A 23,413-nucleotide genomic window follows, 5' to 3' on the forward strand; every position below is an offset into this window, starting at 1 on the left:
CTGCACTCCTGGGAAACAGCAGAGAGCTGGACTGGAAGAGGAGCAACTGGGACAGAATCCAGCACCCTGACTGGAACTAGAACACGGGTGCTGGCGCCGCAGGTGGGGGATTAGCCATGGTGCCGGCCAAGTTATAGTATGTTTCTTTCAAATATATTTGCCAAGCCAGGAATTAATGAGGAATTGGAATATTATGCGAGCACTTCATATGGTTAGACAAGTTTTATGTATACTCGCTGTATCCTAAGAGGTTGATTTTCCAGCAAATTTCTTTCTAATGGAGCTGTGCACTGTTTTACAGGGAAAGTAGCTTCATCAGCCCATGATGTCAACAGGGAAAGATCATGGAAAGTCTCCTTTGTTTTCCTTCTCAGCATATGCCATTGCAACCACTCCCACCATCTTTAGAGAATTTCTGCTCCTGAAGCTGTCCTCATATTGCTCAAGGACTGTGTGATTGGTTTCTATGTCTGTGAATGTTAGTGTGGGGGTAAAGGGAACTTTGGAGAGCAGGGCAGGTTCCTGTCTCTTGATGGCATAGGTGCAGTTGTAGATTGGAGGCATTATAATCTCTCTTTCAGATACACCCTATAGACCTTGGCTGGTTCAGGAAGGGATACCAGTGGTAGATCCTCAGTTCCAAAGTCATAGAAGGAATGAATAATGTTGGATTTTCAAGGATTTTTTTTTTTTGTCAGAAGATGAGGGGCTAGCGCTGTGGCTCAGTGGGTTAGCGCCCTGGGCTGAAGTGCCAGCATCCCATATGGGTGCCGGTTCTAATCCCGGCTGCTCCTCTTCTGATCCAGCTCTCTGCTGTGGCCTGGGAAAACAGTAGAAGATAGCCCAAGTCCTTGGGCCCCTGCACCCATGTGGGAGACCCAGAAAAACTCCTGGCTCCTGGCTTCGGATTGGCACAGCCATCTGGGGAGTGAACCAGCGGATGGAAGACCTCTCTCTCTGTCTCTACACCTTTCTGTAACTCTGCCTGTCAAATAAATAAAAATAAATCTTTTTAAAAAAGAGAAGATGATGTGTCTGACAGAAGACCAGTGGGTCTCCAGGTACACAGAAAGGGGTTCTAAAATTTCTGTAGACAACTAGTCTCATACAAGATGGCTGTGGGATGGAGATGGGTATTCAGACCATTTGAGCTGAATTGTATATGAGCTGAATGTAGGTTGCACCTCTGTCACTGTTTACTCATCTTTAAGATGAGTATAGCAACAATACTAGTGAAATGTCTTCACTGTGAAATGTGTGCACTCTGACTTACACTGTGTTGCAATTGCATTTATGGGGTTTCTGGTGTATCTTCCTTAAATGAAGTTTCTCATTTCCTGCACTGTATAGCCTTCCCAGTGCTACTCATTCAAGGTTACAGAACTTATACAATAAACAGTTTCTGGGAACATGGAAGTTTGGGTACTGGGGGACAGTCCCATTTCCTTTGGAAGTGAGAAGTTTTTATGGCATTTGAAGAAGGGAGCTCAATAAATAGGAATCTTTTCTAACAGAATACAACTTAAAGCTCTCTGAGATAACACCTTAAGGCTCAGAGCAGAGACAAGAGTCATTAAAAAGTAAAGATCCTAGTTGCATGGTTCAAGCAGTTATGGGTCATACTGACCAGAGTGAACAAGATGTGCTTGATATTACGTTACCTCACCCATTAGTTTTCAAAACTTGGTGGTAATAGAAGTCCTGGACCAGCATTCAAAAGAGAGTTGTGAGTGGATTAGAAAGACAAGGGTCTTAAGGGTACAGCCTGGAGTGGAGGGATAACCTCTCCAATCTGAGAGTCACTATTTGCATTGCTTCCTGCCACATGCCCATTACATCACTCCACTATCAGCATCTCTAGAAATGGAGGTCTGTAAAATCTAATCTGTTATATACTTGGTACCTGGGCTATGCTTCTGCCCACTGTATTCTTTTCCTCTTTAACTTTTATTTAATAAATATAAATTTCCAAAGTACAGCTTTTGGATTACAATGGCTTCCCCCCACCACCTGCAACCCTCCCATCTCTGGCTCCTTCTCCCATTCCATTCACATCAAGATTCATTTTCAATTATCTTTATATACAGAAGATCAATTTAGCATATATTAAGTAAAGATTTCAACAGTTTGCACCCACACAGAAACACAAAGTGTAAAGTACTGTTTGAGTACTAGTTACAGCATTAATTCACATTGAACAACATATTAAGTACAGAAATCCTACATGGTGAGTAAGTGTACAGTGACTCCTGTTGTTGATTTAACTATTGACAGTCTTGTTTATGGCATCAGTAATCACCCTAGGCTCTTGTCATGTGTTGCCAAGGCTGTGGAAGCCTTTTGAGTTCACCGACTCTGATCTTATTTAGACAAGGTCATAGTCAAAGTGGAAGTTCTCTCCTGCCTTCAGAGAAAGGTAGCTCCTTCTTTGAAGGCCTGTTCTATCCACTGAGATATCACTCACAGGGATCTTTTATTTAGGCTTTTATTTCTTATTTTTTTTATTTTTTTTTTCCAGTGTGTCTTGGCTGTCCATGCTTAAAATACTCTCATGGGCTCTTCAGCCAGATCCAAATGCCTTAAGGGCTGATTCTGAGGCTAGAGTGCTGTTTTCCCATGTTGGATCATTCTCTCCTTTTTAATTCTGTCAGTTAATATTAGCAGATACTAGTCTTGCTTATGTGATCCCTTTGACTCTTAATCTTATCATTATGATCAACTGTGAACAGAAATTGATCACTTTGACTAGTGACATGGTATTGGTACATGCCACTTTTATGGGGTTGAATTGGAATCCCCTGGCACATTTTTAACTCTACCATTTGGGGCAAGTCAGCTTGAGCATGTCCCAAATTGTACATCTCTTCCCTCTCTTATTCCCACTCTTATATTTAACAAGGACCACTTTTCAGTTAAAGTTAAACACCTAAGAATAATTGTGTGTTAATTAAAGAGTTCAACCAAAGTATTAAGTAGAACAAAAATGTACTAAAAGGGATAAAGTATTAAGTTTTTCATCAATAGTCAGGAAAAGGGGTGATCAAGTCACTGTTTCTCAAAGTGTCCGTTTCGCTTCAACAGGCTTCCTTTTAGGTGCTTGGTTAGTTGTCACAGATCAGGGAGAACATATGATATTTGTCCCTTTGGGACTGGCTTAATTCACTCAGCATGATGTTTTCCAGATTCCTCCATTTTGTTGCAAATGACCAGATTTCATTTTTTTTGACTGCTGTGTAGTATTCTATAGAGTACATGTCCCATAATTTTTTATCCAGTCTACTGTTGATGGGCATTTGGGTTGATTCCAGGTCTTAGCTATTGTGAAGTGATCTGCAATAAACATTATGGTGCAGACATCTTTATTATTTGCCAATTTAATTTCCTTTGAGTAAATTCCAAGGAGTGGGATGGCTGGGTTGTATGGTAGGGTTATATTCAGGATTCTGAGGAATCTCCAGACTGATTTCCATAGTGGCTTGACCAGTTTGCATTCCCACCAACAGTGGGTTAGTGTCCCTTTTTCCCCACATCCTCTCCAGCATCTGTTGTTGGTAGATTTCTGAATGTGAGCCATTCTAACCGGGGTGAGGTGAAACCTCATTGTGGTTTTGATTTGCATTTCCCTGATGGCTAGTGATCCTGAACATTTTTTCATGTGTCTCTTGGCCATTTGTATTTCCTCTTTTGAAAAAATGTCTATTGAGGTCCTTGGCGCAATTCTTGAGTGGGTTGTTTGTTTTGTTTTGAAGATTCTTGATCTCTTTGTAGATTCTGGTTATCAACCCTTTATCTGTAGCATAGTTTGCAAATATTTTTTCCCATTCTGTCAGTTGTCTCTTCACTTTCCTGACTATTTCTTTTGCAGTACAGAAACTTCTCAATTTGATGCAATCCCAAGTGTTAATTTTGGCTTTGACTGCCTGTGCCTCTGGGGTATTTTCCAAGAAGTCTTTGCCGGTGCCAATGTCTTGCAGGGTTTCTCCAATGCTCTCTAATAATTTGCTGGTGTTGGGTCATAGATTTAGATCTTTAATCCATGTTGAGTGAATTTTTGTGTAAGGTGTAAAGTAGGTGCCTTCCTTCAAGCTTCTGCATTTGGAAATCCAATTTTCCCAGCACCATTTATTGAATAGACTGTCCTTACTCCAGGGATTGGTTTTGGATCCTTGATCAAATATAAGTTGGCTATAGATGTTTGGATTTCTGGTGTTTCTATTCTGGTACATTGGTCTATCCACCTGTTTCTGTACCGGTACCATGCTGTTTTGATTGCAACTGCCCTGTAGTATGTCCTGAAATCTGGTATTGTGATGCCTCCAGCTTTGTTTTTGTTGCACAAAATTGCTTTCGCTATTCGAGGTCTCCTGTGTCTCCATATGAATTTCAGCATCATTTTTTCCAGATCTGAGAAGAGTGTCTTTGGTATTTTGATTGTTATTGCATTGAATCTATAAATTGCTTTTGGGAGAATGGACATTTTGATGCTATTGATTCTTCCAATCCATGAGCATGGAAGATTTTTCCATTTCTAGGTATCCTCTTCTATTTCTTTCTTTAAGATTTTGTAATTCTCATCATAGAGATCTTTAACATCCTTGGTTAAGTTTATTCCAAGGTATTTGATTGTTTTTGTAGCTGTTGTGAATGGGATTGATGTTAACAGTTCTTTCTCAGCCATGGCATTGCCTGTGTATACAAAGGCTGTTGATTTTTGTGCATTGATTTTATATCCTGCAACTTTGCAAACTCTTCTATGAGTTCCAATAGTCTCTTAGTGGAGTTCTTTGGATCCCCTAGATAAAGAATCATATCATCTGCAAAGAGGGATAGTTTGAGTTTTTCCTTCCCAATTTGTATCCCTTTAATTTCTTTTTCTTGCCTGATGGCTCTGGCTAAAACTTCCAGAACTATGTTGACTAGCAGTGGTGAGAGTGGGCATCCCTGTCTGGTACAAGATCTCAGTGGAAATGTTTCCAACATTTCCCCATTCAATAGGATGCTGGCCATGGGTTTTTCATGAATTGCTTTGATTGTATTGAGGAATGTTCCTTTTATACCCAATTTGCTTAGAGTTTTCATCATGAAATGGTGTTGTATTTTATCGAATGCTTTCTCTGCATCTATTGAGATAATAATATGGTTTTTCTTCTGCAGTTTGTCAATGTGGTGCATCACATTGATTGATTTGCGAACATTGAACCGTCCCTGCATACCAGGGATAAATCCCACTTGGTCTGGTTGGATGATCTTTCTGATGTGTTGTTGCATTCAGTTAGCCAGAATTTTATTGAGGTTTTTTTCATCTATGTTCATCAGGGATATTGGTCTGAATGTTCTTTCAGTGCTGCATCTTTTTCCAGCTTAGGAATTAAAGTAATGCTGGCTTCATAGAAAGAATTTGGAAGGATTCCCTCTTTTTCGATTGTTCTGAATAGTTTGAGAAAAATTGGAGTTAGTTCTTCTTTAAATGTCTGGTAGAATTCAGCAGCGAATCCATTCAGTCCTGGGCTTTTCTTTCTTGGGAGGGCCTTTATTTCTATCTCAGTTATGGGTCTGTTTAGGTTTTCTATGTCTTCCTGGTTCAATTTAGGTAGGTTGTATGTGTCCAGGAATCTATCCATTTCTGACAGTTTTTCCTGTTTGCTGGCATACAAGTCCTTGTAGTAATTTCTGATGACTCTTTTTATATCTTTGGTGTCTGTTGTTATGTTTCCTTTTTCATCTCTGATTTTATTGATTTGGTCTTTTCTTTTTTTAGTTAGTTGGGCCAGTGGGTTGTCAATTTTATTTATTTTTTCAAAAAAGCCAGCTCTTTGTTTGGCTGATCTTTTGTAATTTTTTTTTTTGATTCAATCCTGCTGATTTCTTCTCTGATTTTAATTATTTCTCTTCTACTAGATTTGGGTCTGGTTTTTTGCAGTTTTTCTAGATCCTTGAGATGAATTGAAAGCTCATTTATTTGGTGTTTTTCCAATTTCTTGATGTAGGCACCTATTGCTATAACCTTTCCTCTTAACACTGCTTTTGCTGTATCCCATAAGTTTGATATGTTGTGTTGTTATCCTCATTTACCTCCAGAAAGTTTTTGATTTCTCTTTTGATTTCTTCTATGACCCAGTGTTCATTCAGGAGCATGTTGTTCAGTCTCCATGTGTTTGCATATTCTCTAGGGATTCCTGAGTTGCTAATTTCCAACTTCATTCCACTATGGTCTGAGAAGCTGCATCGTATGATTCTAATTCTTTTAAATTTGCAGAGACTTGCTTTATGGGCTAGTATGTGGTCAGTCCTAGAGTAGGTTCCATGCACTGCTGAGAAGAATTTAAATTCTTTAAGTGTAGGATTGAAAGTTCTGTAGATATCTGTTAGATCCATTTGGGCTGTAGTGTCAATTGAAACTGCTGTTTCCTTGTTGATCTTCTGTCGGGTTGATCTATTTCTGAGAGTGGAGTATTGAAGTCGCCCAATACTATTGTATTTGAGTCTATGTCTCCCTTTTAAGTCCCTTAACACATCTTTTAAATAAACCGGTGCCCTGTAATAAGGTGCATATCCATTTATAATAGTTATGTCTTCCTGTTGAATTGTTCCCTTAATCATTATATAGTGCCCCTCTTTGTCTCTCTTAACAGTTTTTGTGTTAAAGTTTATTTTGTCTGATATTAATATGGCTACACCTGCTATTTTTTTGGTTTCTGTTGGCATGGAATACATTTTTCCAACCTTTTACTTTCAGTCTGTATGCATCTGTATGCATCTGTATGGAAAGATGTGTGTCTTTTTCTTTTTTCTTTTTTCTTTTTTTTTTTTTTTTTGACAGGCAGAGTGGACAGTGAGAGAGAGAGACAGAGAGAAAGGTCTTCCTTTTGCTGTTGGTTCACCCTCCAATGGTCGCCGCCACTGGCGCACCGTGCTGATCCGATGGCAGGAGTCAGGTACTTATCCTGGTCTCCCATGGGGTGCAGGGCCCAAGTACTTGGGCCATCCTCCACTGCACTCCCAGGCCACAGCAGAGAGCTGGCCTGGAAGAGGGGCAACCCGACAGAATCTGGCACCCTGACCGGAACTAGAACCTGGTGTGCCAGCGCCACAAGGCAGAGGATTAGCCTAGTGAGCTGCAGCACCGGCTTGGAAAGATATGTTTCTTGTTGGTAGCAAATAGATGGGTTTTTTTCCTTAATCCGTTCAGCCAGTCTGTGTCTTTTAACTGGAGATTTGAGTCCATTAACATTCAATGTGACTATTGATAAGTAGTAACTTTGCCCTGCCATTTTCCCAAAGATATTTCTAATATATGCTTTGAAATTCCTGTGATCTTTTACTGGGAGATTTTCTTCCTTTACCTTTTTTCATATTTATGGCCATGTTTCTGTGTTTCTCTGTGTAACACATCTTTAAGCATCTTTTGCAGAGCTGGACGAGTGGTGACAAATTCTTTCGATGTCTGTTTGCTATGAAAGGTCTTTATTTCACCTTCATTCACAAATGAGAGCTTAGCAGGATATAATATTCTGGGCTGGCAATTTTTCTCTCTTAGTACCTGGGCTATATCTTGCCATTCCCTCCTAACCTGTAGGATTTCTGATGAGAAGTCAGCTGTGAGTCTAATTGGAGATCCTCTGAGAGTAATCTGATGTTTCTCTCTTGCACATTTTAGTATCTTTTGTTTATGTTTCACTGTAGTGAGTTTGATTACAATGTGTTATGTCGAGAATCTCTTTTGGTCATGTTTACTAGGGTTTCTATGAGCTTCCTGTACTAGGATGTTTCTGTCCTTCTCCAAATTCAGGAAGTTTTCTGCTAGTATCTCACTAAAAAGGCCTTTCTCTCTCTCCATGCCTTCAGGAACTCCTGGAACCTGAATGTTGGCTTTTTTAATAGTATCCTGTAGATTTCCAACAATATTGTTTAGATTTCTAATTTCCTCTTCTTTTCTTTGGTTTCACTGTATGCTTTCCTGTGCTCTGTCTTCTAAGTCCAGTAGTCTCTCTTTTTAAGGCTCTCAAATGCATTTGTCATTTGATCTATTGAATTCTTCATTTCATTTTGATTTCTCTTCACTATCACAATTTCATGTTCTACTAATTGCTTCATTTAATTTTGATTTTTCCTTAAGATTTCATTTTCATGAGAGATTTTCTACCCTGTCCAGTAAGGATTTCTGTAGTTCAAGAATTTGTTTTTGAGAACTTCTAAGTGTTCTTATCATATATTTTTTGAAATCCATATGTTGCATTTCTTCTATCTCATCATCTTGGCTTGGGGTATCTTGTTCTCTTGGGGGCATCATAATGTCTTCCTTGTTCTTGTTTCCTCAGTTTCTGCATTTCTTGCTTGGCATTATGGAGATATTCTTTGGTTTTCTTCTTCTTTTTTTTTTTTTTTTGCTGTTGTGGTTTTTCTTGTTATACTATGACTTGATTAAGTGGACTGTCTGCTTTTGATGGATCCTTAGAGGCTTGTGATGGGTGTTGCCAGAGAGCTCTGTTTGATTCTTCAGGGTTAAGGGTGACACACCCAGGTTAGACATATTAAATTTTTCTCTTTCTCTCTTTTTTTTTTTTATTATTAAGAAGGGAAGTAATTCCACACAGCTGAGTGGAATTGAAGGCAGTCAGTGTCTGAGCTCTGGCCCCTGTGGGTATAATATTTGTCTGCTCTGTCCCAAGGACCACACAAAGGATCTGTGCAGTCCTCAGTGTAAGCTCAGATTCCCCTGAAGTCTTCCACCAGGTTTCCAAGGTTACCAAGTTTGTGGCATCTCCTAAGAGTACTCACATCTCAGGCACTCCACGAGTTCTCTCACACACCCTCAGTTTGTTTGTTTTTTTTTTTCACAGTCACAGTTCATAAGCTCCCACACATCACTAGGTCCTAACCTCCTTTTATTTCTCGCACCAGAGTCAGGTTTTTCTGCTTGGCTGAGGGCGGGCACAGCCCTGAGGTAGCACAGCTTTTACATATGTCCAAAATGGTGCCTGCTCTTTGTCTTGCTCACCTTTGTAAGGTGAGTGGAGAGAGAGAATCATGTCCATACTGGTCCCTTTTATTTTATTTTATTTTATTTTATTTTATTTTATTTTATTTATTTTATTTCAGTCTTTTAGTTAGCCTAGTGGTCTTTCCCCCACAGGGCTTTAAGCCTCATTCCCTCTAGGCTCTTCCTGCGACATCCCTGCCAGTGTCTTGGGCTACTGAGGTTTTGCCTCACCTCCCTTTCCAGCACTGGCGTGTAGACTCAGCAGCTTGGGTCCTGAGCCATGGGCACCCGTACCCTCCACATGGGTCCACCATGTCCCACTAGTTCTGGAAGAGTTCCTTCTGCAGTTTTTTCCCCTAACTCTTCCCTGAAACTACAGTATCTCCACTTTTATTAAACTATCTTTTCCTGGACTATCAGTGTGCTCCCTCCCTATTCCACCATCTTGGAGGACTCCTGCCCCCTGTATTCTAATAGTCCTTCTTGGTAGCTCAAGGAAGTTTTGCCAGGATCTCTGTAAAAAAGATGAAATAAATTGTATTTCAGGAGAAAAGTGCTTTGTGTAGTGTCACATGATTTGTAAATACCCAGCACCTTAACTTCTGCCTAATGTTCTCTATCTTGCCACACTTAATTAAAAAACATTTATTTTTCAGATCCATTTCAGAAATTGTCACCAATTCAAATAGTACTGCTTTAGAAAACTTTCATGAGCATGTCTTTCCTTTTGCTACTAATGCTATGTTTGGAGTGTATTACTTCAAAAAGCATATCATGAGGCTGGTGCTGTGGCACAGCAGGTTAATGCTCTGGCCTGAAGTGCCCACATCTCATATTGGCACAGGTTCAAGACTCGGCTGCTCCACTTCTGATCCAGCTCTCTGCTATGGCCTGGGAAAGCAGTAGAAGATGGCTCAAGTCCTTGGGTCCCTGCACCCATGTGGGAGACCTGGAAGAAGCTCCTGGGTCCTGGCTTTGGTTGGTGCAGCTCCGGCCATTGCAGCCATTTGCAGAGTGAGCCATCAGATGGAAGATATCTCTCTCTCTCTCTCTCTCGCTCTCTGCATAAATTTGACTTTCACATAAATACATCTTTAAAAAAAACAAAAAGCATATCATAAAAATTTCCTCCCTTTCAGTAATTTCTTCTTAAACAACATGCAGTATACATGCAGCTACAGAAAATTACTGTGAACCTTTATCCTGCCTTCTGAGATAGTAAAAGTATATTAAATTAGATTTCATATGATAATAAGCTTCTTAAAATTTAAACCAAAAGAACACAATGACCATATATAAGCCAAAATGTGAAGAACAACCTTATGGTCTCCAGATAATTTATTTTTATGAATCCCAGGACTTTTTTTTTTTTTTTTGTATCAGCAGCTTTTCTAAGGTCTAATTGATAGGCAAAGATTGTGTTTATAGGAGCTTTTATTCAAGTTTTTTTAAAAAAAATTATTTCAAAGTATTGTATATAGAGGAGAGACCCAGAGGGATCTCCCTTCTGCTTGTTCACATCACAGATGGCTGCATTGAGCAGGGCCAGGAAAGAATGAGGCCAGGAACCAAGATCTTCATCTGGATCTCCAACATTGGTAGCATTTGCCCAAGTATTTGGATCATCTTCCATTGCTTTTCTCAGGCCATCAGCAGGAAGCTGGATCAAAAGCAGAAGAGCCAGAACATGACCCAGTGCTCATATGGGGTGCTTGTATTGCAGACGGCAGGTTTACTTGCTATGTGACAATGCTGGCCCTGTTTTATGGGAACTTCCAAATGAAATTTTGAAGTTGTATGCATTGTAGTTTGCATGTAATTCAACTTTCTGCCATACTTACTGATATATATCAGCATTTGATGTAGGACAAATCAGAAAACACAATGGCTTAACAAATAGCCATTTGATTTGCAGTTCAGACTCTGTGTTATGGGCTGTACTCAGCTGGGCAGTTCCTATGATCAGTCCAGGAGCAGAAATGAGAGTTTAGTCATTTGGGGAACTGATTGAGGCTTCACTTAAGTGTCTGGGGTTTGTGGTGAATCTTGGCTATATATTATCTTTTTTTTCTTTTTTTGACAGGCAGAGTTAGAGAGAGAGAGACAGAGAGAAATGCCTTCCTTCCATTGGTTCACCCCCCAAATGGCTGCTATGGCCAGCATGCTGTGCTGATCCAAAGCTAGGAGACAGGCACGTCCTCCTGGTCTCCCTTGTGGGTGCAGGGCCCAAGCACTTGGGCCATCCTCCACTGCCTTCCCAGGCCACAGCCGAGAGTGGACTGGAATAGGAGCAACTGGGTCAGAACCAGCACCCCAACTGAGACTGTCACCTGGAATACCAGTGCCACGGGTGGAGGATTAGCCTAGTGAGCCACGGCACCAGCCTACATACTATCTCTTCAACAGGCAGGCCCCAGGGTTTTTCAGAAGATAACTGTCAGAAAAAGAAAATCTGAGAAGGCAAATACTTTACAAATTGTCTATTTCTGGGGCTGGTTCTGTGACATAGCAAGTAAAGACACCGCCTGCAGTGCCAGCATCTCATATGGGTGTCAGTTCATGACTCGGCTGCTCCACTTCTGATCCAGCTCTTTGCTACAGCCTGGGAAAACAGTAGAAGATGGCCCAAGTCCTTTGGCCCCTGCTCCCTTGTGGGAGACCTGAAAGAAGCTCCTGGTTCATATCTTTGGATCTACACAGTTCCAGCCATTGCAGCCATCTGGGGAGTGAACCTGCAGTTTGAAGAACTCTCTTTATTCCTCCTTCTCTCTCTCTCTCTCTCTCTCTCTCTCTCTCTTCTCTGCCTCTCCTTCTCTCTTTGTGTAACTCTTTCATATAAATAAATATTTTAACAAATTGTCTATTTCTATCACATTTACTGGTATCTCATGGGGGTAAATCAATTGAAATGGTGAAATTCATGGTCTTTTTCAAAAATATTTATTTATTTATTTGAAAGAGTTACACACAGAGAGAGGGAGAGGCAGAGAGAGATAGAGAGCTCTTCCATCTGCTGGTTCACTCCCCGTTGGCTGCAATGGCCAGAGTTGTGCCAATCCAAAGCCATGATCCAGGGATTCTTCTGGGTCTTCCACATGGGTACAGGGGCCCAAGGACTTGGGCCATCTTCTACTGCTTTCCCAGGGCATAGCAGAAAGCTGGATCAGAAGTGGGGCAGCTGGGAATCAAACCAGTGCCTATATGGGATGCCAGTCTGCAGGTGGCAGTTTTACCCGCTAGGCCACAGTGCCAGCCCCAATCCAGGGTTTTGTGAAGGGATGAATACAGGGAAAGGTGCTACTTGGAATCATTACTGGTAAAGTGCACTGCATTAAATATACATTATGTGTATTTGTTAACTTTCTTTAGTATAAACTTAAATAACAACATAATGTTTATCTCTGATAACCTTATTCATTTGAACACTCAACTTTTCTTTTTACTTTCACATTATTATTTTACAAAATTTGTAGATAATGCTTTTGTTAAACCAATGCTAACTTCTGTTTAATCTCTGCTACTTAATATAGGTGGATGCATTTTCCTATGTATTTCTATTTTTACAGGATTATTCCTCCACAGTGAAGCTGATGTTTTCTTGGTTAATGTATTTATTATTCTTTATTCATTCTATTATATCCTTTTTTTCCCACTGTTCAGTGCAGAAGGAAACCAGAGTTGTTTTTTTTTTTTTTAAAGATTTCATTTATTTATTGAAAGAGTTGCAGGGAGAGAAAGTCTTCTATCTGCTGGCTCACCCTCCAAATTACTGCAAAGGCTGGAGCTCAGCCGATCCAAAACCAAGACCCAAGAGCTTCTGGGTCTCCCATGCAGGTGCAGTGGCCCAGGGACTTGGACCATGTTCCACTGCTTTCTCAGGACATAGCAGAAAGCTAGATTGTATGTTGAGGAGGCAGTACTCAAACCAGAACCCATATGGAATGCTGGCACTGAAGGCAGCAGCTTTACCCATTATGCCACAGCGTTGGCCTCCAGAGTTTTCTTTGAACTCCTGCCATTCACCTTCTCTCCCAGGTATGATTCTGGGTCCTCCACATGTTTCTAAGAGGAAAGAAAATTAATATATCACCTGTAAGTGTTTTTTTTTTTTAAATTATTCCCCAGCTTGTCAGTACTCATTTTAGGTGTTTAATGCTAGTTTATTTATTTATTTTTTTAGAATTTTTTTATTTATTTGAAAGTCAGAGTTACAGAGAGGCAGAGGGGGAGAGAGAGAGAGTCTTCCATCTGCTGGTGCACTCCCTAGTTTGCCACAGTGGCCGGAGTTGCACTGGTCCAAAGCTAGAATTGAAGAGCTTCTGGGTCTCCCACATGGGTTCAGGGGCCCAGGGACTTAGGCCATCTCCTACTGAATTCCCAGGCCATAGCAGAGAGCTGGATTGGAAGTGAAGCCACTGGGACTTGAACTGGCACCAATATGGGATGCCAGCACTGAAGGCAGTGGCTTTACCTGCTAGCCACAGTGCCAGTCCCAGTATACTAGTTAATTAAAATGGAAAATATGGGGCTGGCTCTGTGGCTCAGTGGGTTAATGCCCTGGTCTAAAGCATCGACATCCCATATAGGCACCGGTTTGAGACCTGGCTGCTCCACTTCTGCTCCAGCCCTCTACTATGGCTTGGGAAAGCAGTGGAAGATGGCCCAGGTCCTTGTGCCCCTGAACCCATGTGGGAAACCCAGAAGAAGCTCCTGGTTCCTGGCTTCAGATTGGTGCAGTTCCAGCCATTGCAGCCAACTGGGAACTGAACCAGCAGATGGAAGACCTCTCTCTCTCTCTCTGCCTCTCCTCTCTCTGTGTAACTCTGACTTTCAAAATAAATAAATAAATCTTTACAAAATTTTAAAATAGAAAAATAAACATAAAATTTGTTATCACAGAATATACAGAAATGAATTATGAATTTGGCATGATTATGAAACGTTACTGTCATCTATAATAATGCAGTTTGGTTTCTTGTCTTTCTGTTGCTATAGCAAAATATATATTTGTTACATGAATTGAGTTGAAACTAAGCACAATATGCTACATTTTTGGGGTCATGTCTGAAACATTCTACACATAGATGATGTACTGAACAGTGTTTTAGTGCTACCTATGAAGTAAACACTTAGCATTCTGCAAGAGGAAGAGTTACCTAGTGCTGGAACACAAATCAGTTAAGTTTGTTTTCAAATTGTTAGAGTAATGGAGTTCTTAATACCTTTGAGAAGCTGAATTGGATTCTGGAATAGGATAAGGAATGTGTGGAGAAAAGAATCTACTGGAGGCTCATTTATTTTTTTAAGATTATTTATTTGAAAGGTGGACTTGCAGAGATTGGGAGAGACAGGGAGACAAAAGGATATATCTTCTATCTAGTGTTCATTCCCCAAATGCCCACAATGGCTGGGACTGGGCCAGGCCAAAGCCAGGAGCCTGGGACTCCATGGGTCTCCCACATTGGTGGAAGGGTCCAAATACTCAGGCCATTTTCACTGCTCTTTCAGATTAGCAGGGAACTAGATTGGAAGTGGAGCAGCAAGGACTCAAGTCCTCTGTTTACATGGGATGCCAGCATTGATGGTGGAGGCTTAGCCTGCTGGATCACAATTCTGGTGACTATTGCAGGTTCTGAAACGAATCTCTAAGCATTTTTCTCAGTGAGTCACAAATGCAGATTGTACTGCAGACATTCCCAGGTTCTCTTTTTGGGCAAATAATTCCATTGCTTTCATTTAATTATGTATAATGTTATTTCAAATGTTTATCATTTGAATGCTTTGGGCAAGTATTTTCATTGCTTTCACTTTAATTAGGTATAATGTTATTTCAATTGTTTATCAGTAGAATAATCATAGACAAGGGCAAAAGCTAATTTGTATTCTTTGTCTTACCTGTATTTTCTCTTTTACTTAAAAAAATATTTATTAGCTTGATAGAGAAAAAAGTTGATGGACTGAGAGATAGAGAGCTTTGACACATTAATTCACTTCCTAGATAACCATACCAAACAGGTGGGGCAGGACTGAAGCCAGGATTGAGGAATGGAATCTAGGCCTCCTTCATTGGTGACATCACCATTACTTCCCCAGGTTTGCATTATCTGGGAGCTAGAAACTAGAGCTGGCATTGGAAATCATAGACACTCTGAGGTGGCATCATAAACAACACTAAGCTAAATGTCTGCCCTGTCTTTTAATATATTTTTTCTCTGACATATTGGAAATGATATGCATGGTGTTTTCCTGGAAATTGTTTTCTGTTCATTCCCATCGTAGTTTCACTGATGGTTTCTTGCCTTTTTTCTCAATGCTTCTACATACTTCTCCTTAACATTGCCCAGTCAAGAGTCAGTATTGCCCCTCTTCTAGCCTGCTGTGCAATTCCCCTTGACAGATGTGGCCTTTGTGATTTGAACCTCCTGGTTCCCTCCAGCTTGGGCATATCTCACAGCCTGCAGATCATGGGTTTGACTCTGTTGAATGCTCCGTGTGGCTTTCTAAACACTCCACAAGTCTAATGTGAAACCATATCCTTCCTTTTTTCCTTCATATCCATACACAACTGTCAGTGTTTATTTTGTGACAGAGTTAACATGTTGACTGGAAGTGTATTATTATAGGTGATGACAGCATTTGAAGACCTGGCTGTGTACTTTACGTGGGAAGAATGGCAGAAAATGAACAACGCTCAGAAAATCCTGTACAGAGATGTGATGCTGGAGACCTACAGCAGCCTGTTCTCCTTGGGTGAGTGACACCCATCACATGCCCAGTGATAACATTTTCTTGCTATTTGACAAATAAGGAAACACTTTATAATGTTTAATATTGGACAGGATTAGAATTTGAGTCCATGAATAATCCGAATATCTACCATCTAACAAAAGATTCAAATTGGAACATTTGTTGCATAGCTCCTGAACCAAGCTGTAGCCCTTTAAATAACCCAAGATAGTGATTTTACAAAGTCTTACTTTGTTTCCATTAATAGGGCACTGCATTACCAAACCTGACTTGATCTTCAAATTGGAGCGAGGAGAAGAGCCATGGATCGTGGATGAATGCTTGAATCTGAGCCTTTCAGGTCAGTCTGCACATAAGAGACAGGGAGGCCAAGGCAGAAAGTGTGCAGATGTTGACTGGTGTTCTTTCCATGAAATTTTCTCAAGCCTTACTCCTGATGACAGCTGGTTTTGTGCATCAGACACAGGCATTTAGAGATACCAGTATCTTCCTAACTTTTGTTCTTAGTGAAGATGTTCTTTGATTAAAAAAAAAAAATCCAGTCATTTTCTGATGTTACTAAGGCTTTTATCTAGGTTTGATACATTCCCCCAATTCTAACTTGTCCTTCTCTACACTTTCATACCTTTCCCTTCATGCACTTATTAGTTCCTTCAGTGCTTGTTAGTTAGGCAACATACAGAAACTTATTTTTTTTAGGATTAATTTTTCTGTGTTTTTTTTTTTTTTTTTTTTTTTTTTTTTGACAGGCAGAGTGGACAGTGAGAAAGAGAGACAGAGAGAAAGGTCTTCCTTTTGCCATTGGTTCACCCTCCAATGGCCACCATGGCCGGTGTGCTGTGGCTGGCACACCATGCTGATCCAAAGCTAGGAGCCAGGTGTTTCTCCTGGTCTCCCATGCGGGTGCAGTGCCCAAGGACCTGGGCCATCCTCCACTGCACTCCTGGGCCACAGCAGAGATCTGGCCTGGAAGAGGGGCAACTGGGACAAAATCCAGCACCCCGACCGGGACTAGAACCTGGTGTGCCGGTGCTGCAGGTAGAGGATTAGCCTATTGAGCTGCCATGCCAGGCTGTTTCTGGTTTTTTTTTTAAAGATTTATTTATTTATTTGAAAGTCAGAGAGAGAGAAGAGGGAGAGGCAGAGAGAGAAAGAGAGGTCTTCCATCCACTGGTTCACTTCCCAATTGGCTGTTGTGGCTGGGGCTGTACTGATCTGAATCTAGGAGCCAGAAGCTTCTTCCAGGTCTCCCATATAAGTACAGGGGCCCAAGTACTTGGGCCATCTTCTACTGCTTTCCCAGGCCATAGCAGAGTGCTGGATCAGAAGTGGAGCACCTAGGACTTAAACTGGTACCCATAAGTGATGTTGGCACTGCAGGTGGTGGCTTTATGCTATGCCACAATGCCAGCCCCCAGAAACTTATTTCTAACTCATTGCTCAGATTGAGTTCCCACTCATGATTTTGCCCAGGCATAGGACTTGCTCAGGACTGAATCAATAAATGTGAACTCTCTCTTAGTCTCTTTCTTTTTTTTCCTCTGTGCCTCTCAAATAAATAAGAAAATTATAGTCTGTTGGAAACATTTGAGGAGTGAGCCTACAGTTGGCAAACCTCTTTTTCAGTCTGTTTTTATCTCTCATTCTGTCTCTCTGACTCTCAAGTAAGCAAATAAGTAAATGCTAAAAGATGGTCATGTGGCTGGCGCTGTGGCACAGTGAATTAACACCCTAGCATGAAGCACCAGCATCCCATATGGGCACCAGTTTGGGACCCAGTTGCTCCACTTCCAAAAGCAGTAGAAGATGGTCCAAGTCCTTGGTCCCCTGCACCTGAGGGAGACCCAGAAGCAGCTCCTGGCTTGTGGCTTCAGATCAGCACAGTTCTGGCCATTGTGGCCAATTGGGGAGTGAACCATTGGATCAAGACCTTACTCTATCTTTGCCTCTCCTCTCTTTGTGTAACTCTGACTTTCAAATAAATAAATAAATCTTTAAAAATAAAACATGGTCATGAGTAAGCCTCTGTGCTGTGACATCAGAAATTATGAAGCTAGGAATGACACTGTGGTGCAGTGTGTTAAAGCTCCAGCCTGTAGCACTAGCATTGCATATGGGTGCCAGTTCAAGTCCCAGCTGGTCCCCTTCTAATCCAGCTCTCTGCTAATACACCTGAGAAAAGAGCAGAGGTTGGCCCAAGTCTTTGGCCCCCTGTACCCATGTGGGAGACAAGAAAGATACTCCTGGCTCCTAACTTCATTTTGGCCCAGCATTGGTTGTTGTGCCCATATGGGGAGTGAACCAGCAGATGGAAGACTTCTCTCTGTCTCTCTCTCTATAATTCTAGCTTTCAAATAAAGTAAATCTTTGAAAAAAAAGAAATCCTAAACTAAGCATGAACTTACATAAAACATGAAAATAAGTGATCCTAGACTCACCAAGAAAATACTGAGATTTTGAGACCCAAGGTCAAGTAGCCTCATGGGGTTATGTTGAGTGGCTCAGATTTCTTTAAGGGTGGAGTTTGAAGTATGATTTCTCTTATTTTTCAGTATCATTGAAAATAAGCAAACAAAAAGATAAGAAAAGCATAGGAAATGAAGCTTTCAGTGAAAATAGGAGGCAACTGATCAAAAGCCTCCAGAAATTCAAATTATCACACAGGAATGTTTCTAGAAAGAATTTAGAGGAGGTAACCAGCACTGATGATTTCAGAATGAGTTAGAAAACACTTTTCAAAGATGAGCAATTCCCGGTTTGCAGAAACAAATTCTTCAAACTGATTGGGAGTGTTTAACTAAAGTGGTATATTGGGAATTTTCTGTACCTGTTGTACTTCTGAGAAGCTGAAGGTGTTGGGTGTCCTTAGGAATTTGGGGAAGCTGTCATAGAGTAGAGACAAAGTCATTTTTCATTTGAAAAATCCCACAAATGATGTTTACCTAGGAAGACTGAGCATGAGACACTCATAGATTCAAATCCTACTCCTTAAATGTTGTCCTGCTTAAAGTACAGGCACATTTCACTCTTCTCCACCTGCAAGTAAATGATCAGTAAAACTTTTTCATGTTTATGGTTGAGATATCAGAGAAGCAAAAAGCACACAATTTTTATAAAAATAAACTGGAGAAAAAGCACAAGGAAAAAAATGGTTGCTAGGTAGTGGGTGAATATTTGTATTAAATATTTGCCCATTCTTTAAAATATTTTATAGTTATTTCATCTTTGTGAAAGGCAGAGTGATAGTGAGAGAAGAGAGAGAGAGAGAAAGAGGTCCTCTATTAGCTCACTTCCCAGATGCCTGCAACACTTAGGTCTAACTAGTCTGAAGCCAAAACTCTAGAATCCCTCTAGTCTTCCCTGGTTTCTCACAGGTTCCCAGGCACATGAACCATTATCTGCTTCCTTCCAGTTTACATAGGCAGAGAGCTGTACTGAAAGCAGAGTAGCCAAGGCTCAAACCAACACTGTTTTGAGATGCAGGCATCCCGCACATCATAGCACAAATGTCATTCTACCATCCTTAACAAATTCCCATAGTAAAAAGGATCATGTTTGAACATTGGGAAACCTCATGGTATATTAATGTATTAAGGAGAAAAACCATATAATGGTCACAAATAAGTACCTCATACTGATTTTGTGAACATCTTATGCCACTTGGATAACAAGTAACTTCATTCCCTTTACATGAGTATGGCAGGAGAAACAGTTACATGTGATTCAGTGACATGATTGCTTTTTTCTCATTTCAGTGGTCATGAAAAGGGATGACCTGATTAGGATCAACCAGGAAAGTCAGGACAAAAATCTGAATCAGGATTTTATGAAAAATAACAAGACATCAGCTCTCAAGAGAATTGAATTAAGAAAAACACTTAGTTTAAATTCAAGCCATGTTCCAACACTGATTATTAAAAAGGGAATCTATTCAGGATTGAAGCCTGAGGAATGCAATAAATGTCACACTGTGTATCCCCCCAGTGGGCCTGATCAACTACAGGCTGGAGAGAAATTTGATAACACTAAGATACCTGGAAAATCTCTCCAGTTCTGTGAGCCTCCTAGCCAGCTTGACAATATTCACATCATGAAGCAGCCATTTGGACCCACTGGACAAGCAAAAGTCTTCACAAGAAAGATGTTCTGTAAATCTGAGAGGGTTCATATGGCAGAAAACTGTAATAAGTCAACTGTCACTTTTGGAAAAGCAACACAAATAGAAAAAGCTATCCATGAAAATTCTAGCCTCAATATGCATCAACAAACTCACACAAGAAAGAAATTTTATAAGTACATTATGTATGTTGAACCTGTCATTCACCAGTCACATCTTGCAATAAACCAGAGACTAAATACAAGGGAAAAACTTTACACATGTAAACCTTGTGGAAAATCACTCAGTTTTAATTCACCTTCTGAATGTAATGACTGTGGAAAAGCCTTTGGACAAAAGTCAGTCCTCAGGAAACAACAGAAAGTTCACACAGGGGAGAAACCTCATGAATGTAGTTTCTGTGGAAAAGCCTTTGGACAAAAGTCAAACCTCATCATACACCAGCGAATTCACACAGGGCAGAAACCTCATGAATGTAATGACTGTGGAAAAGCCTTTGGACAAAAGTCAAACCTCATCATACACCAGCAAATTCACACAGGGGAGAAACCTCATAAATGTAATGACTGTGGAAAAGCCTTTGGACACAAGTCAAACCTCCTCATACATCAGCGAATTCACACCGGAGAGAAACCTCATAAATGTAATGACTGTGGAAAATCCTTTGGACAAAAGTCAGACCTCATCATACACCAGCGAATTCACACAGGGGAGAAACCTCATAAATGTAATGCCTGTGGAAAAGCCTTTGGACAAACGTCAGGCCTCAGGAAACATCAGAGAATTCACACAGGAGAGAAACCTCATAAATGTAATGACTGTGGAAAAGCCTTTGGACACAAATCAGGCCTCAGGAAACATCAGCGAATTCACACAAGGGAGAAACCTCATAAATGTAATGACTGTGGAAAAGCCTTTGGACGAAAGTCAGAGCTCCTCATACACCAGCGAACTCACACAGGGGAGAAACCTCATAAATGTAATGACTGTGGAAAAGCCTTTGGACGAAAGTCAGACCTCATCGTACACCAGCGAATTCACACAGGGGAGAAACCTCATAAATGTAATGACTGTGGAAAAGCCTTTGGACAAAAGTCAAGCCTCATCATGCATCAGCGAATTCACACAGGGGAGAAACCTCATAAATGTAATGCCTGTGGAAAAGCCTTTGGACAAAAGTCAAACCTCATCATACACCAGCGAATTCACACAGGGGAGAAACCTCATAAATGTAATGACTGTGGAAAATCCTTTGGACAAAAGTCACACCTCCTCATACACCAGCGAATTCACACAGGGGAGAAACCTCATAAATGTAATGACTGTGGAAAAGCTTTTGGACGAAAGTCACACCTCATCATACACCAGCAAATTCACACAGGGGAGAAACCTCATAAATGTAATGCCTGTGGAAAAGCCTTTGGACACAAGTCAGGCCTCAGGAAACATCAGCAAATTCACACCGGAGAGAAACCTCGTAAATGTAATGACTGTGGAAAAGCCTTTTTCTATAAGTTATACTCATATCAAAACAATTCATACAGGGCAGGAACCTTATGAATCTAGTAAGTGTGGAAAAGCCTTTATAAATCATGTTGTGAATCTGTGGTATGATATGAGCTATGATTTATAACATGGGAGAGACTTCATGAATGCAGTGACTGTAGAAAAGCCCTTGGCAATAAGTCACATCTCAGAATGCATCAGAAAATGCACAGGAAGAGAAACCTTTTGGACATAATGACTTGGAAAGCTTTTTCCCATAATTCAGCCCTCATTGCACATCATCTAATTCATATGGGGGAAAACACTTTGGATATAATGCATATGGAAAAGCCTTTATCCATAAGTAACACCTCATAAAACATCAGAATTCACATGGGGGAGAAACCTTATGAATGGAATGAATGTTGGAAAACTCTGCCAAAATCACACAATATAACATCAGAGAATTTATTACATGGTGGAAATCTTGTAATAAATGTGGGAAAGCCTTTTGTCAGAAGGAATACCTCATAACATGTAGATCAAACAAGGGAGAGAACTTAAGAATATAATGAATGTGAAGGACTTTTTCCAAAATCAACATAACCATGTTACAGAGCCTTTTGCTGGAAATTACATCCCATACAATAGGCACTCCCATAAGGAAGAAAGGTTGGGACCAGCGCTGTGGCACAGTAGGTTAAAGCCCTGGCCTAAAATGCCTGCATACCACGTGGGCACTGGTTCTAGTCCCAGTTGCTCCTCTTCCAATCCAGCTCTCTGCTATGGCCTGGGAAAGCAGTAGAAGATGGCCCTGCACCCACATGGGAGACCCAGAAGAAGCTCCTGACTCCTGGCTTTGGATTGCTGCAGCTCCAGCCATTGCATCCATCTGGGGAGTGAACTAGCAGATGGAAGACCTCTTTCTGCTTCTCTGTCTCTAACTCTGTCTTTCAAATAAAAAAATTAAATTGTTAAAAAAAAATGAAGTTCAGAAATATTATTAGTGTGACAAAAAGCCATTTGTCAGAAATGGCATTATACATCAGAAAATTCACACAAGTGGTTTCTTAGGAGTGTAATGAATGTGGAAGTATATTTTCATAGAATTCAGGCTTGCATAAATATGCAACTCAAAAAAGGTGATATCCTTCAAGTGCAACAGAGCTCAAAAAACCATAGCCAGAAATTAAACATCAGGCTGGCACCGTGGAGCAATAGGTTAATCCTCCACCTTCTATGCTGGCATCCATATAGGTGGCAGTTCTAGTCCCAGCTGCCCCTCTTCAATCCAGCTCTTTATTGTGGCCTGGGAAAGCAGTAGAAGACAGCCCAAGTGCTTGGGCCTCTGCACCCACATGGAAGACCAGGAAGAAGCACCTGGCTACTGGCTTCAGATCAGTGCAGCTCTGGCCATTGTGGCCATTTGAGGAGTGAATCAACAGAAGGAAGACCTTTATCTCTGTCTCTCTCACTGTCTGTAACTCTACCTGTCAAATAAATAAAAATCTTAAAAAAAAAGAAAACAAGAAATTAAACATCAACTAACATCAGAGAATTCATACAGTAAAATTTCAATTTAATGCATGTGAAAAAATTTTTCTGCCATTAATCAATTCACATGAAGAGACTCCAAAATGAGAAAACATACATGCATAGAAAAGTCATGTACCATGGCCATGGTGATTTCACTTTTATTGTAAGATCATCATCACCCCCAACATTCTGTAAGTTGCCCTGGAAACTATCAGGTACACAGTGTCTCAGGGCCATTTTAGCCAAGGGTAATAATTCTTTCTCCTCAATGTAATATATATATATATGAATATATGTAACATATATAACATACATATATTTTATACATAGATAAATTTGCCACTGTGTGTCTAGATACTAGTATATTTCCTGAAAATAGTGGGATCTTAATGTGATTTCTATCCCAGAATTATGTATGTTTATTTAATTTTAGAGGTTGGTAGACTTGGAGACACAGAGAAACAGAGATTATGAGCTACAACTTGGTGGCTTACTCTTCATTCTTGTAATGATCAGAAACTGGATTATTACAGAAAGCTGAGCTATTC

General features: G+C 40.5%; 1 protein-coding gene across 1 annotated transcript in view; it reads left to right on the forward strand.

Moving 5' to 3' along the window:
- Positions 1 to 22,314, forward strand: part of LOC127486510 (zinc finger protein 568-like) — a 45,177-nt gene extending 22,863 nt beyond the window's left edge. The window contains exons 2-4 of the mRNA XM_070067698.1: positions 15,604 to 15,730; positions 15,975 to 16,067; positions 19,483 to 22,314. Coding sequence (XP_069923799.1) covers positions 15,604 to 15,730; positions 15,975 to 16,067; positions 19,483 to 21,404 — 2,142 coding nt within the window. The 3' untranslated portion in view covers positions 21,405 to 22,314. The remainder of the gene's footprint in view (positions 1 to 15,603; positions 15,731 to 15,974; positions 16,068 to 19,482) is intronic.
- The last annotated feature ends 1,099 nt before the right edge of the window (positions 22,315 to 23,413 follow it).

Source organism: Oryctolagus cuniculus, unplaced genomic scaffold (assembly GCF_964237555.1).
Source record: "Oryctolagus cuniculus unplaced genomic scaffold, mOryCun1.1 SCAFFOLD_108, whole genome shotgun sequence".
Lineage (NCBI taxonomy): Eukaryota > Metazoa > Chordata > Mammalia > Lagomorpha > Leporidae > Oryctolagus > Oryctolagus cuniculus.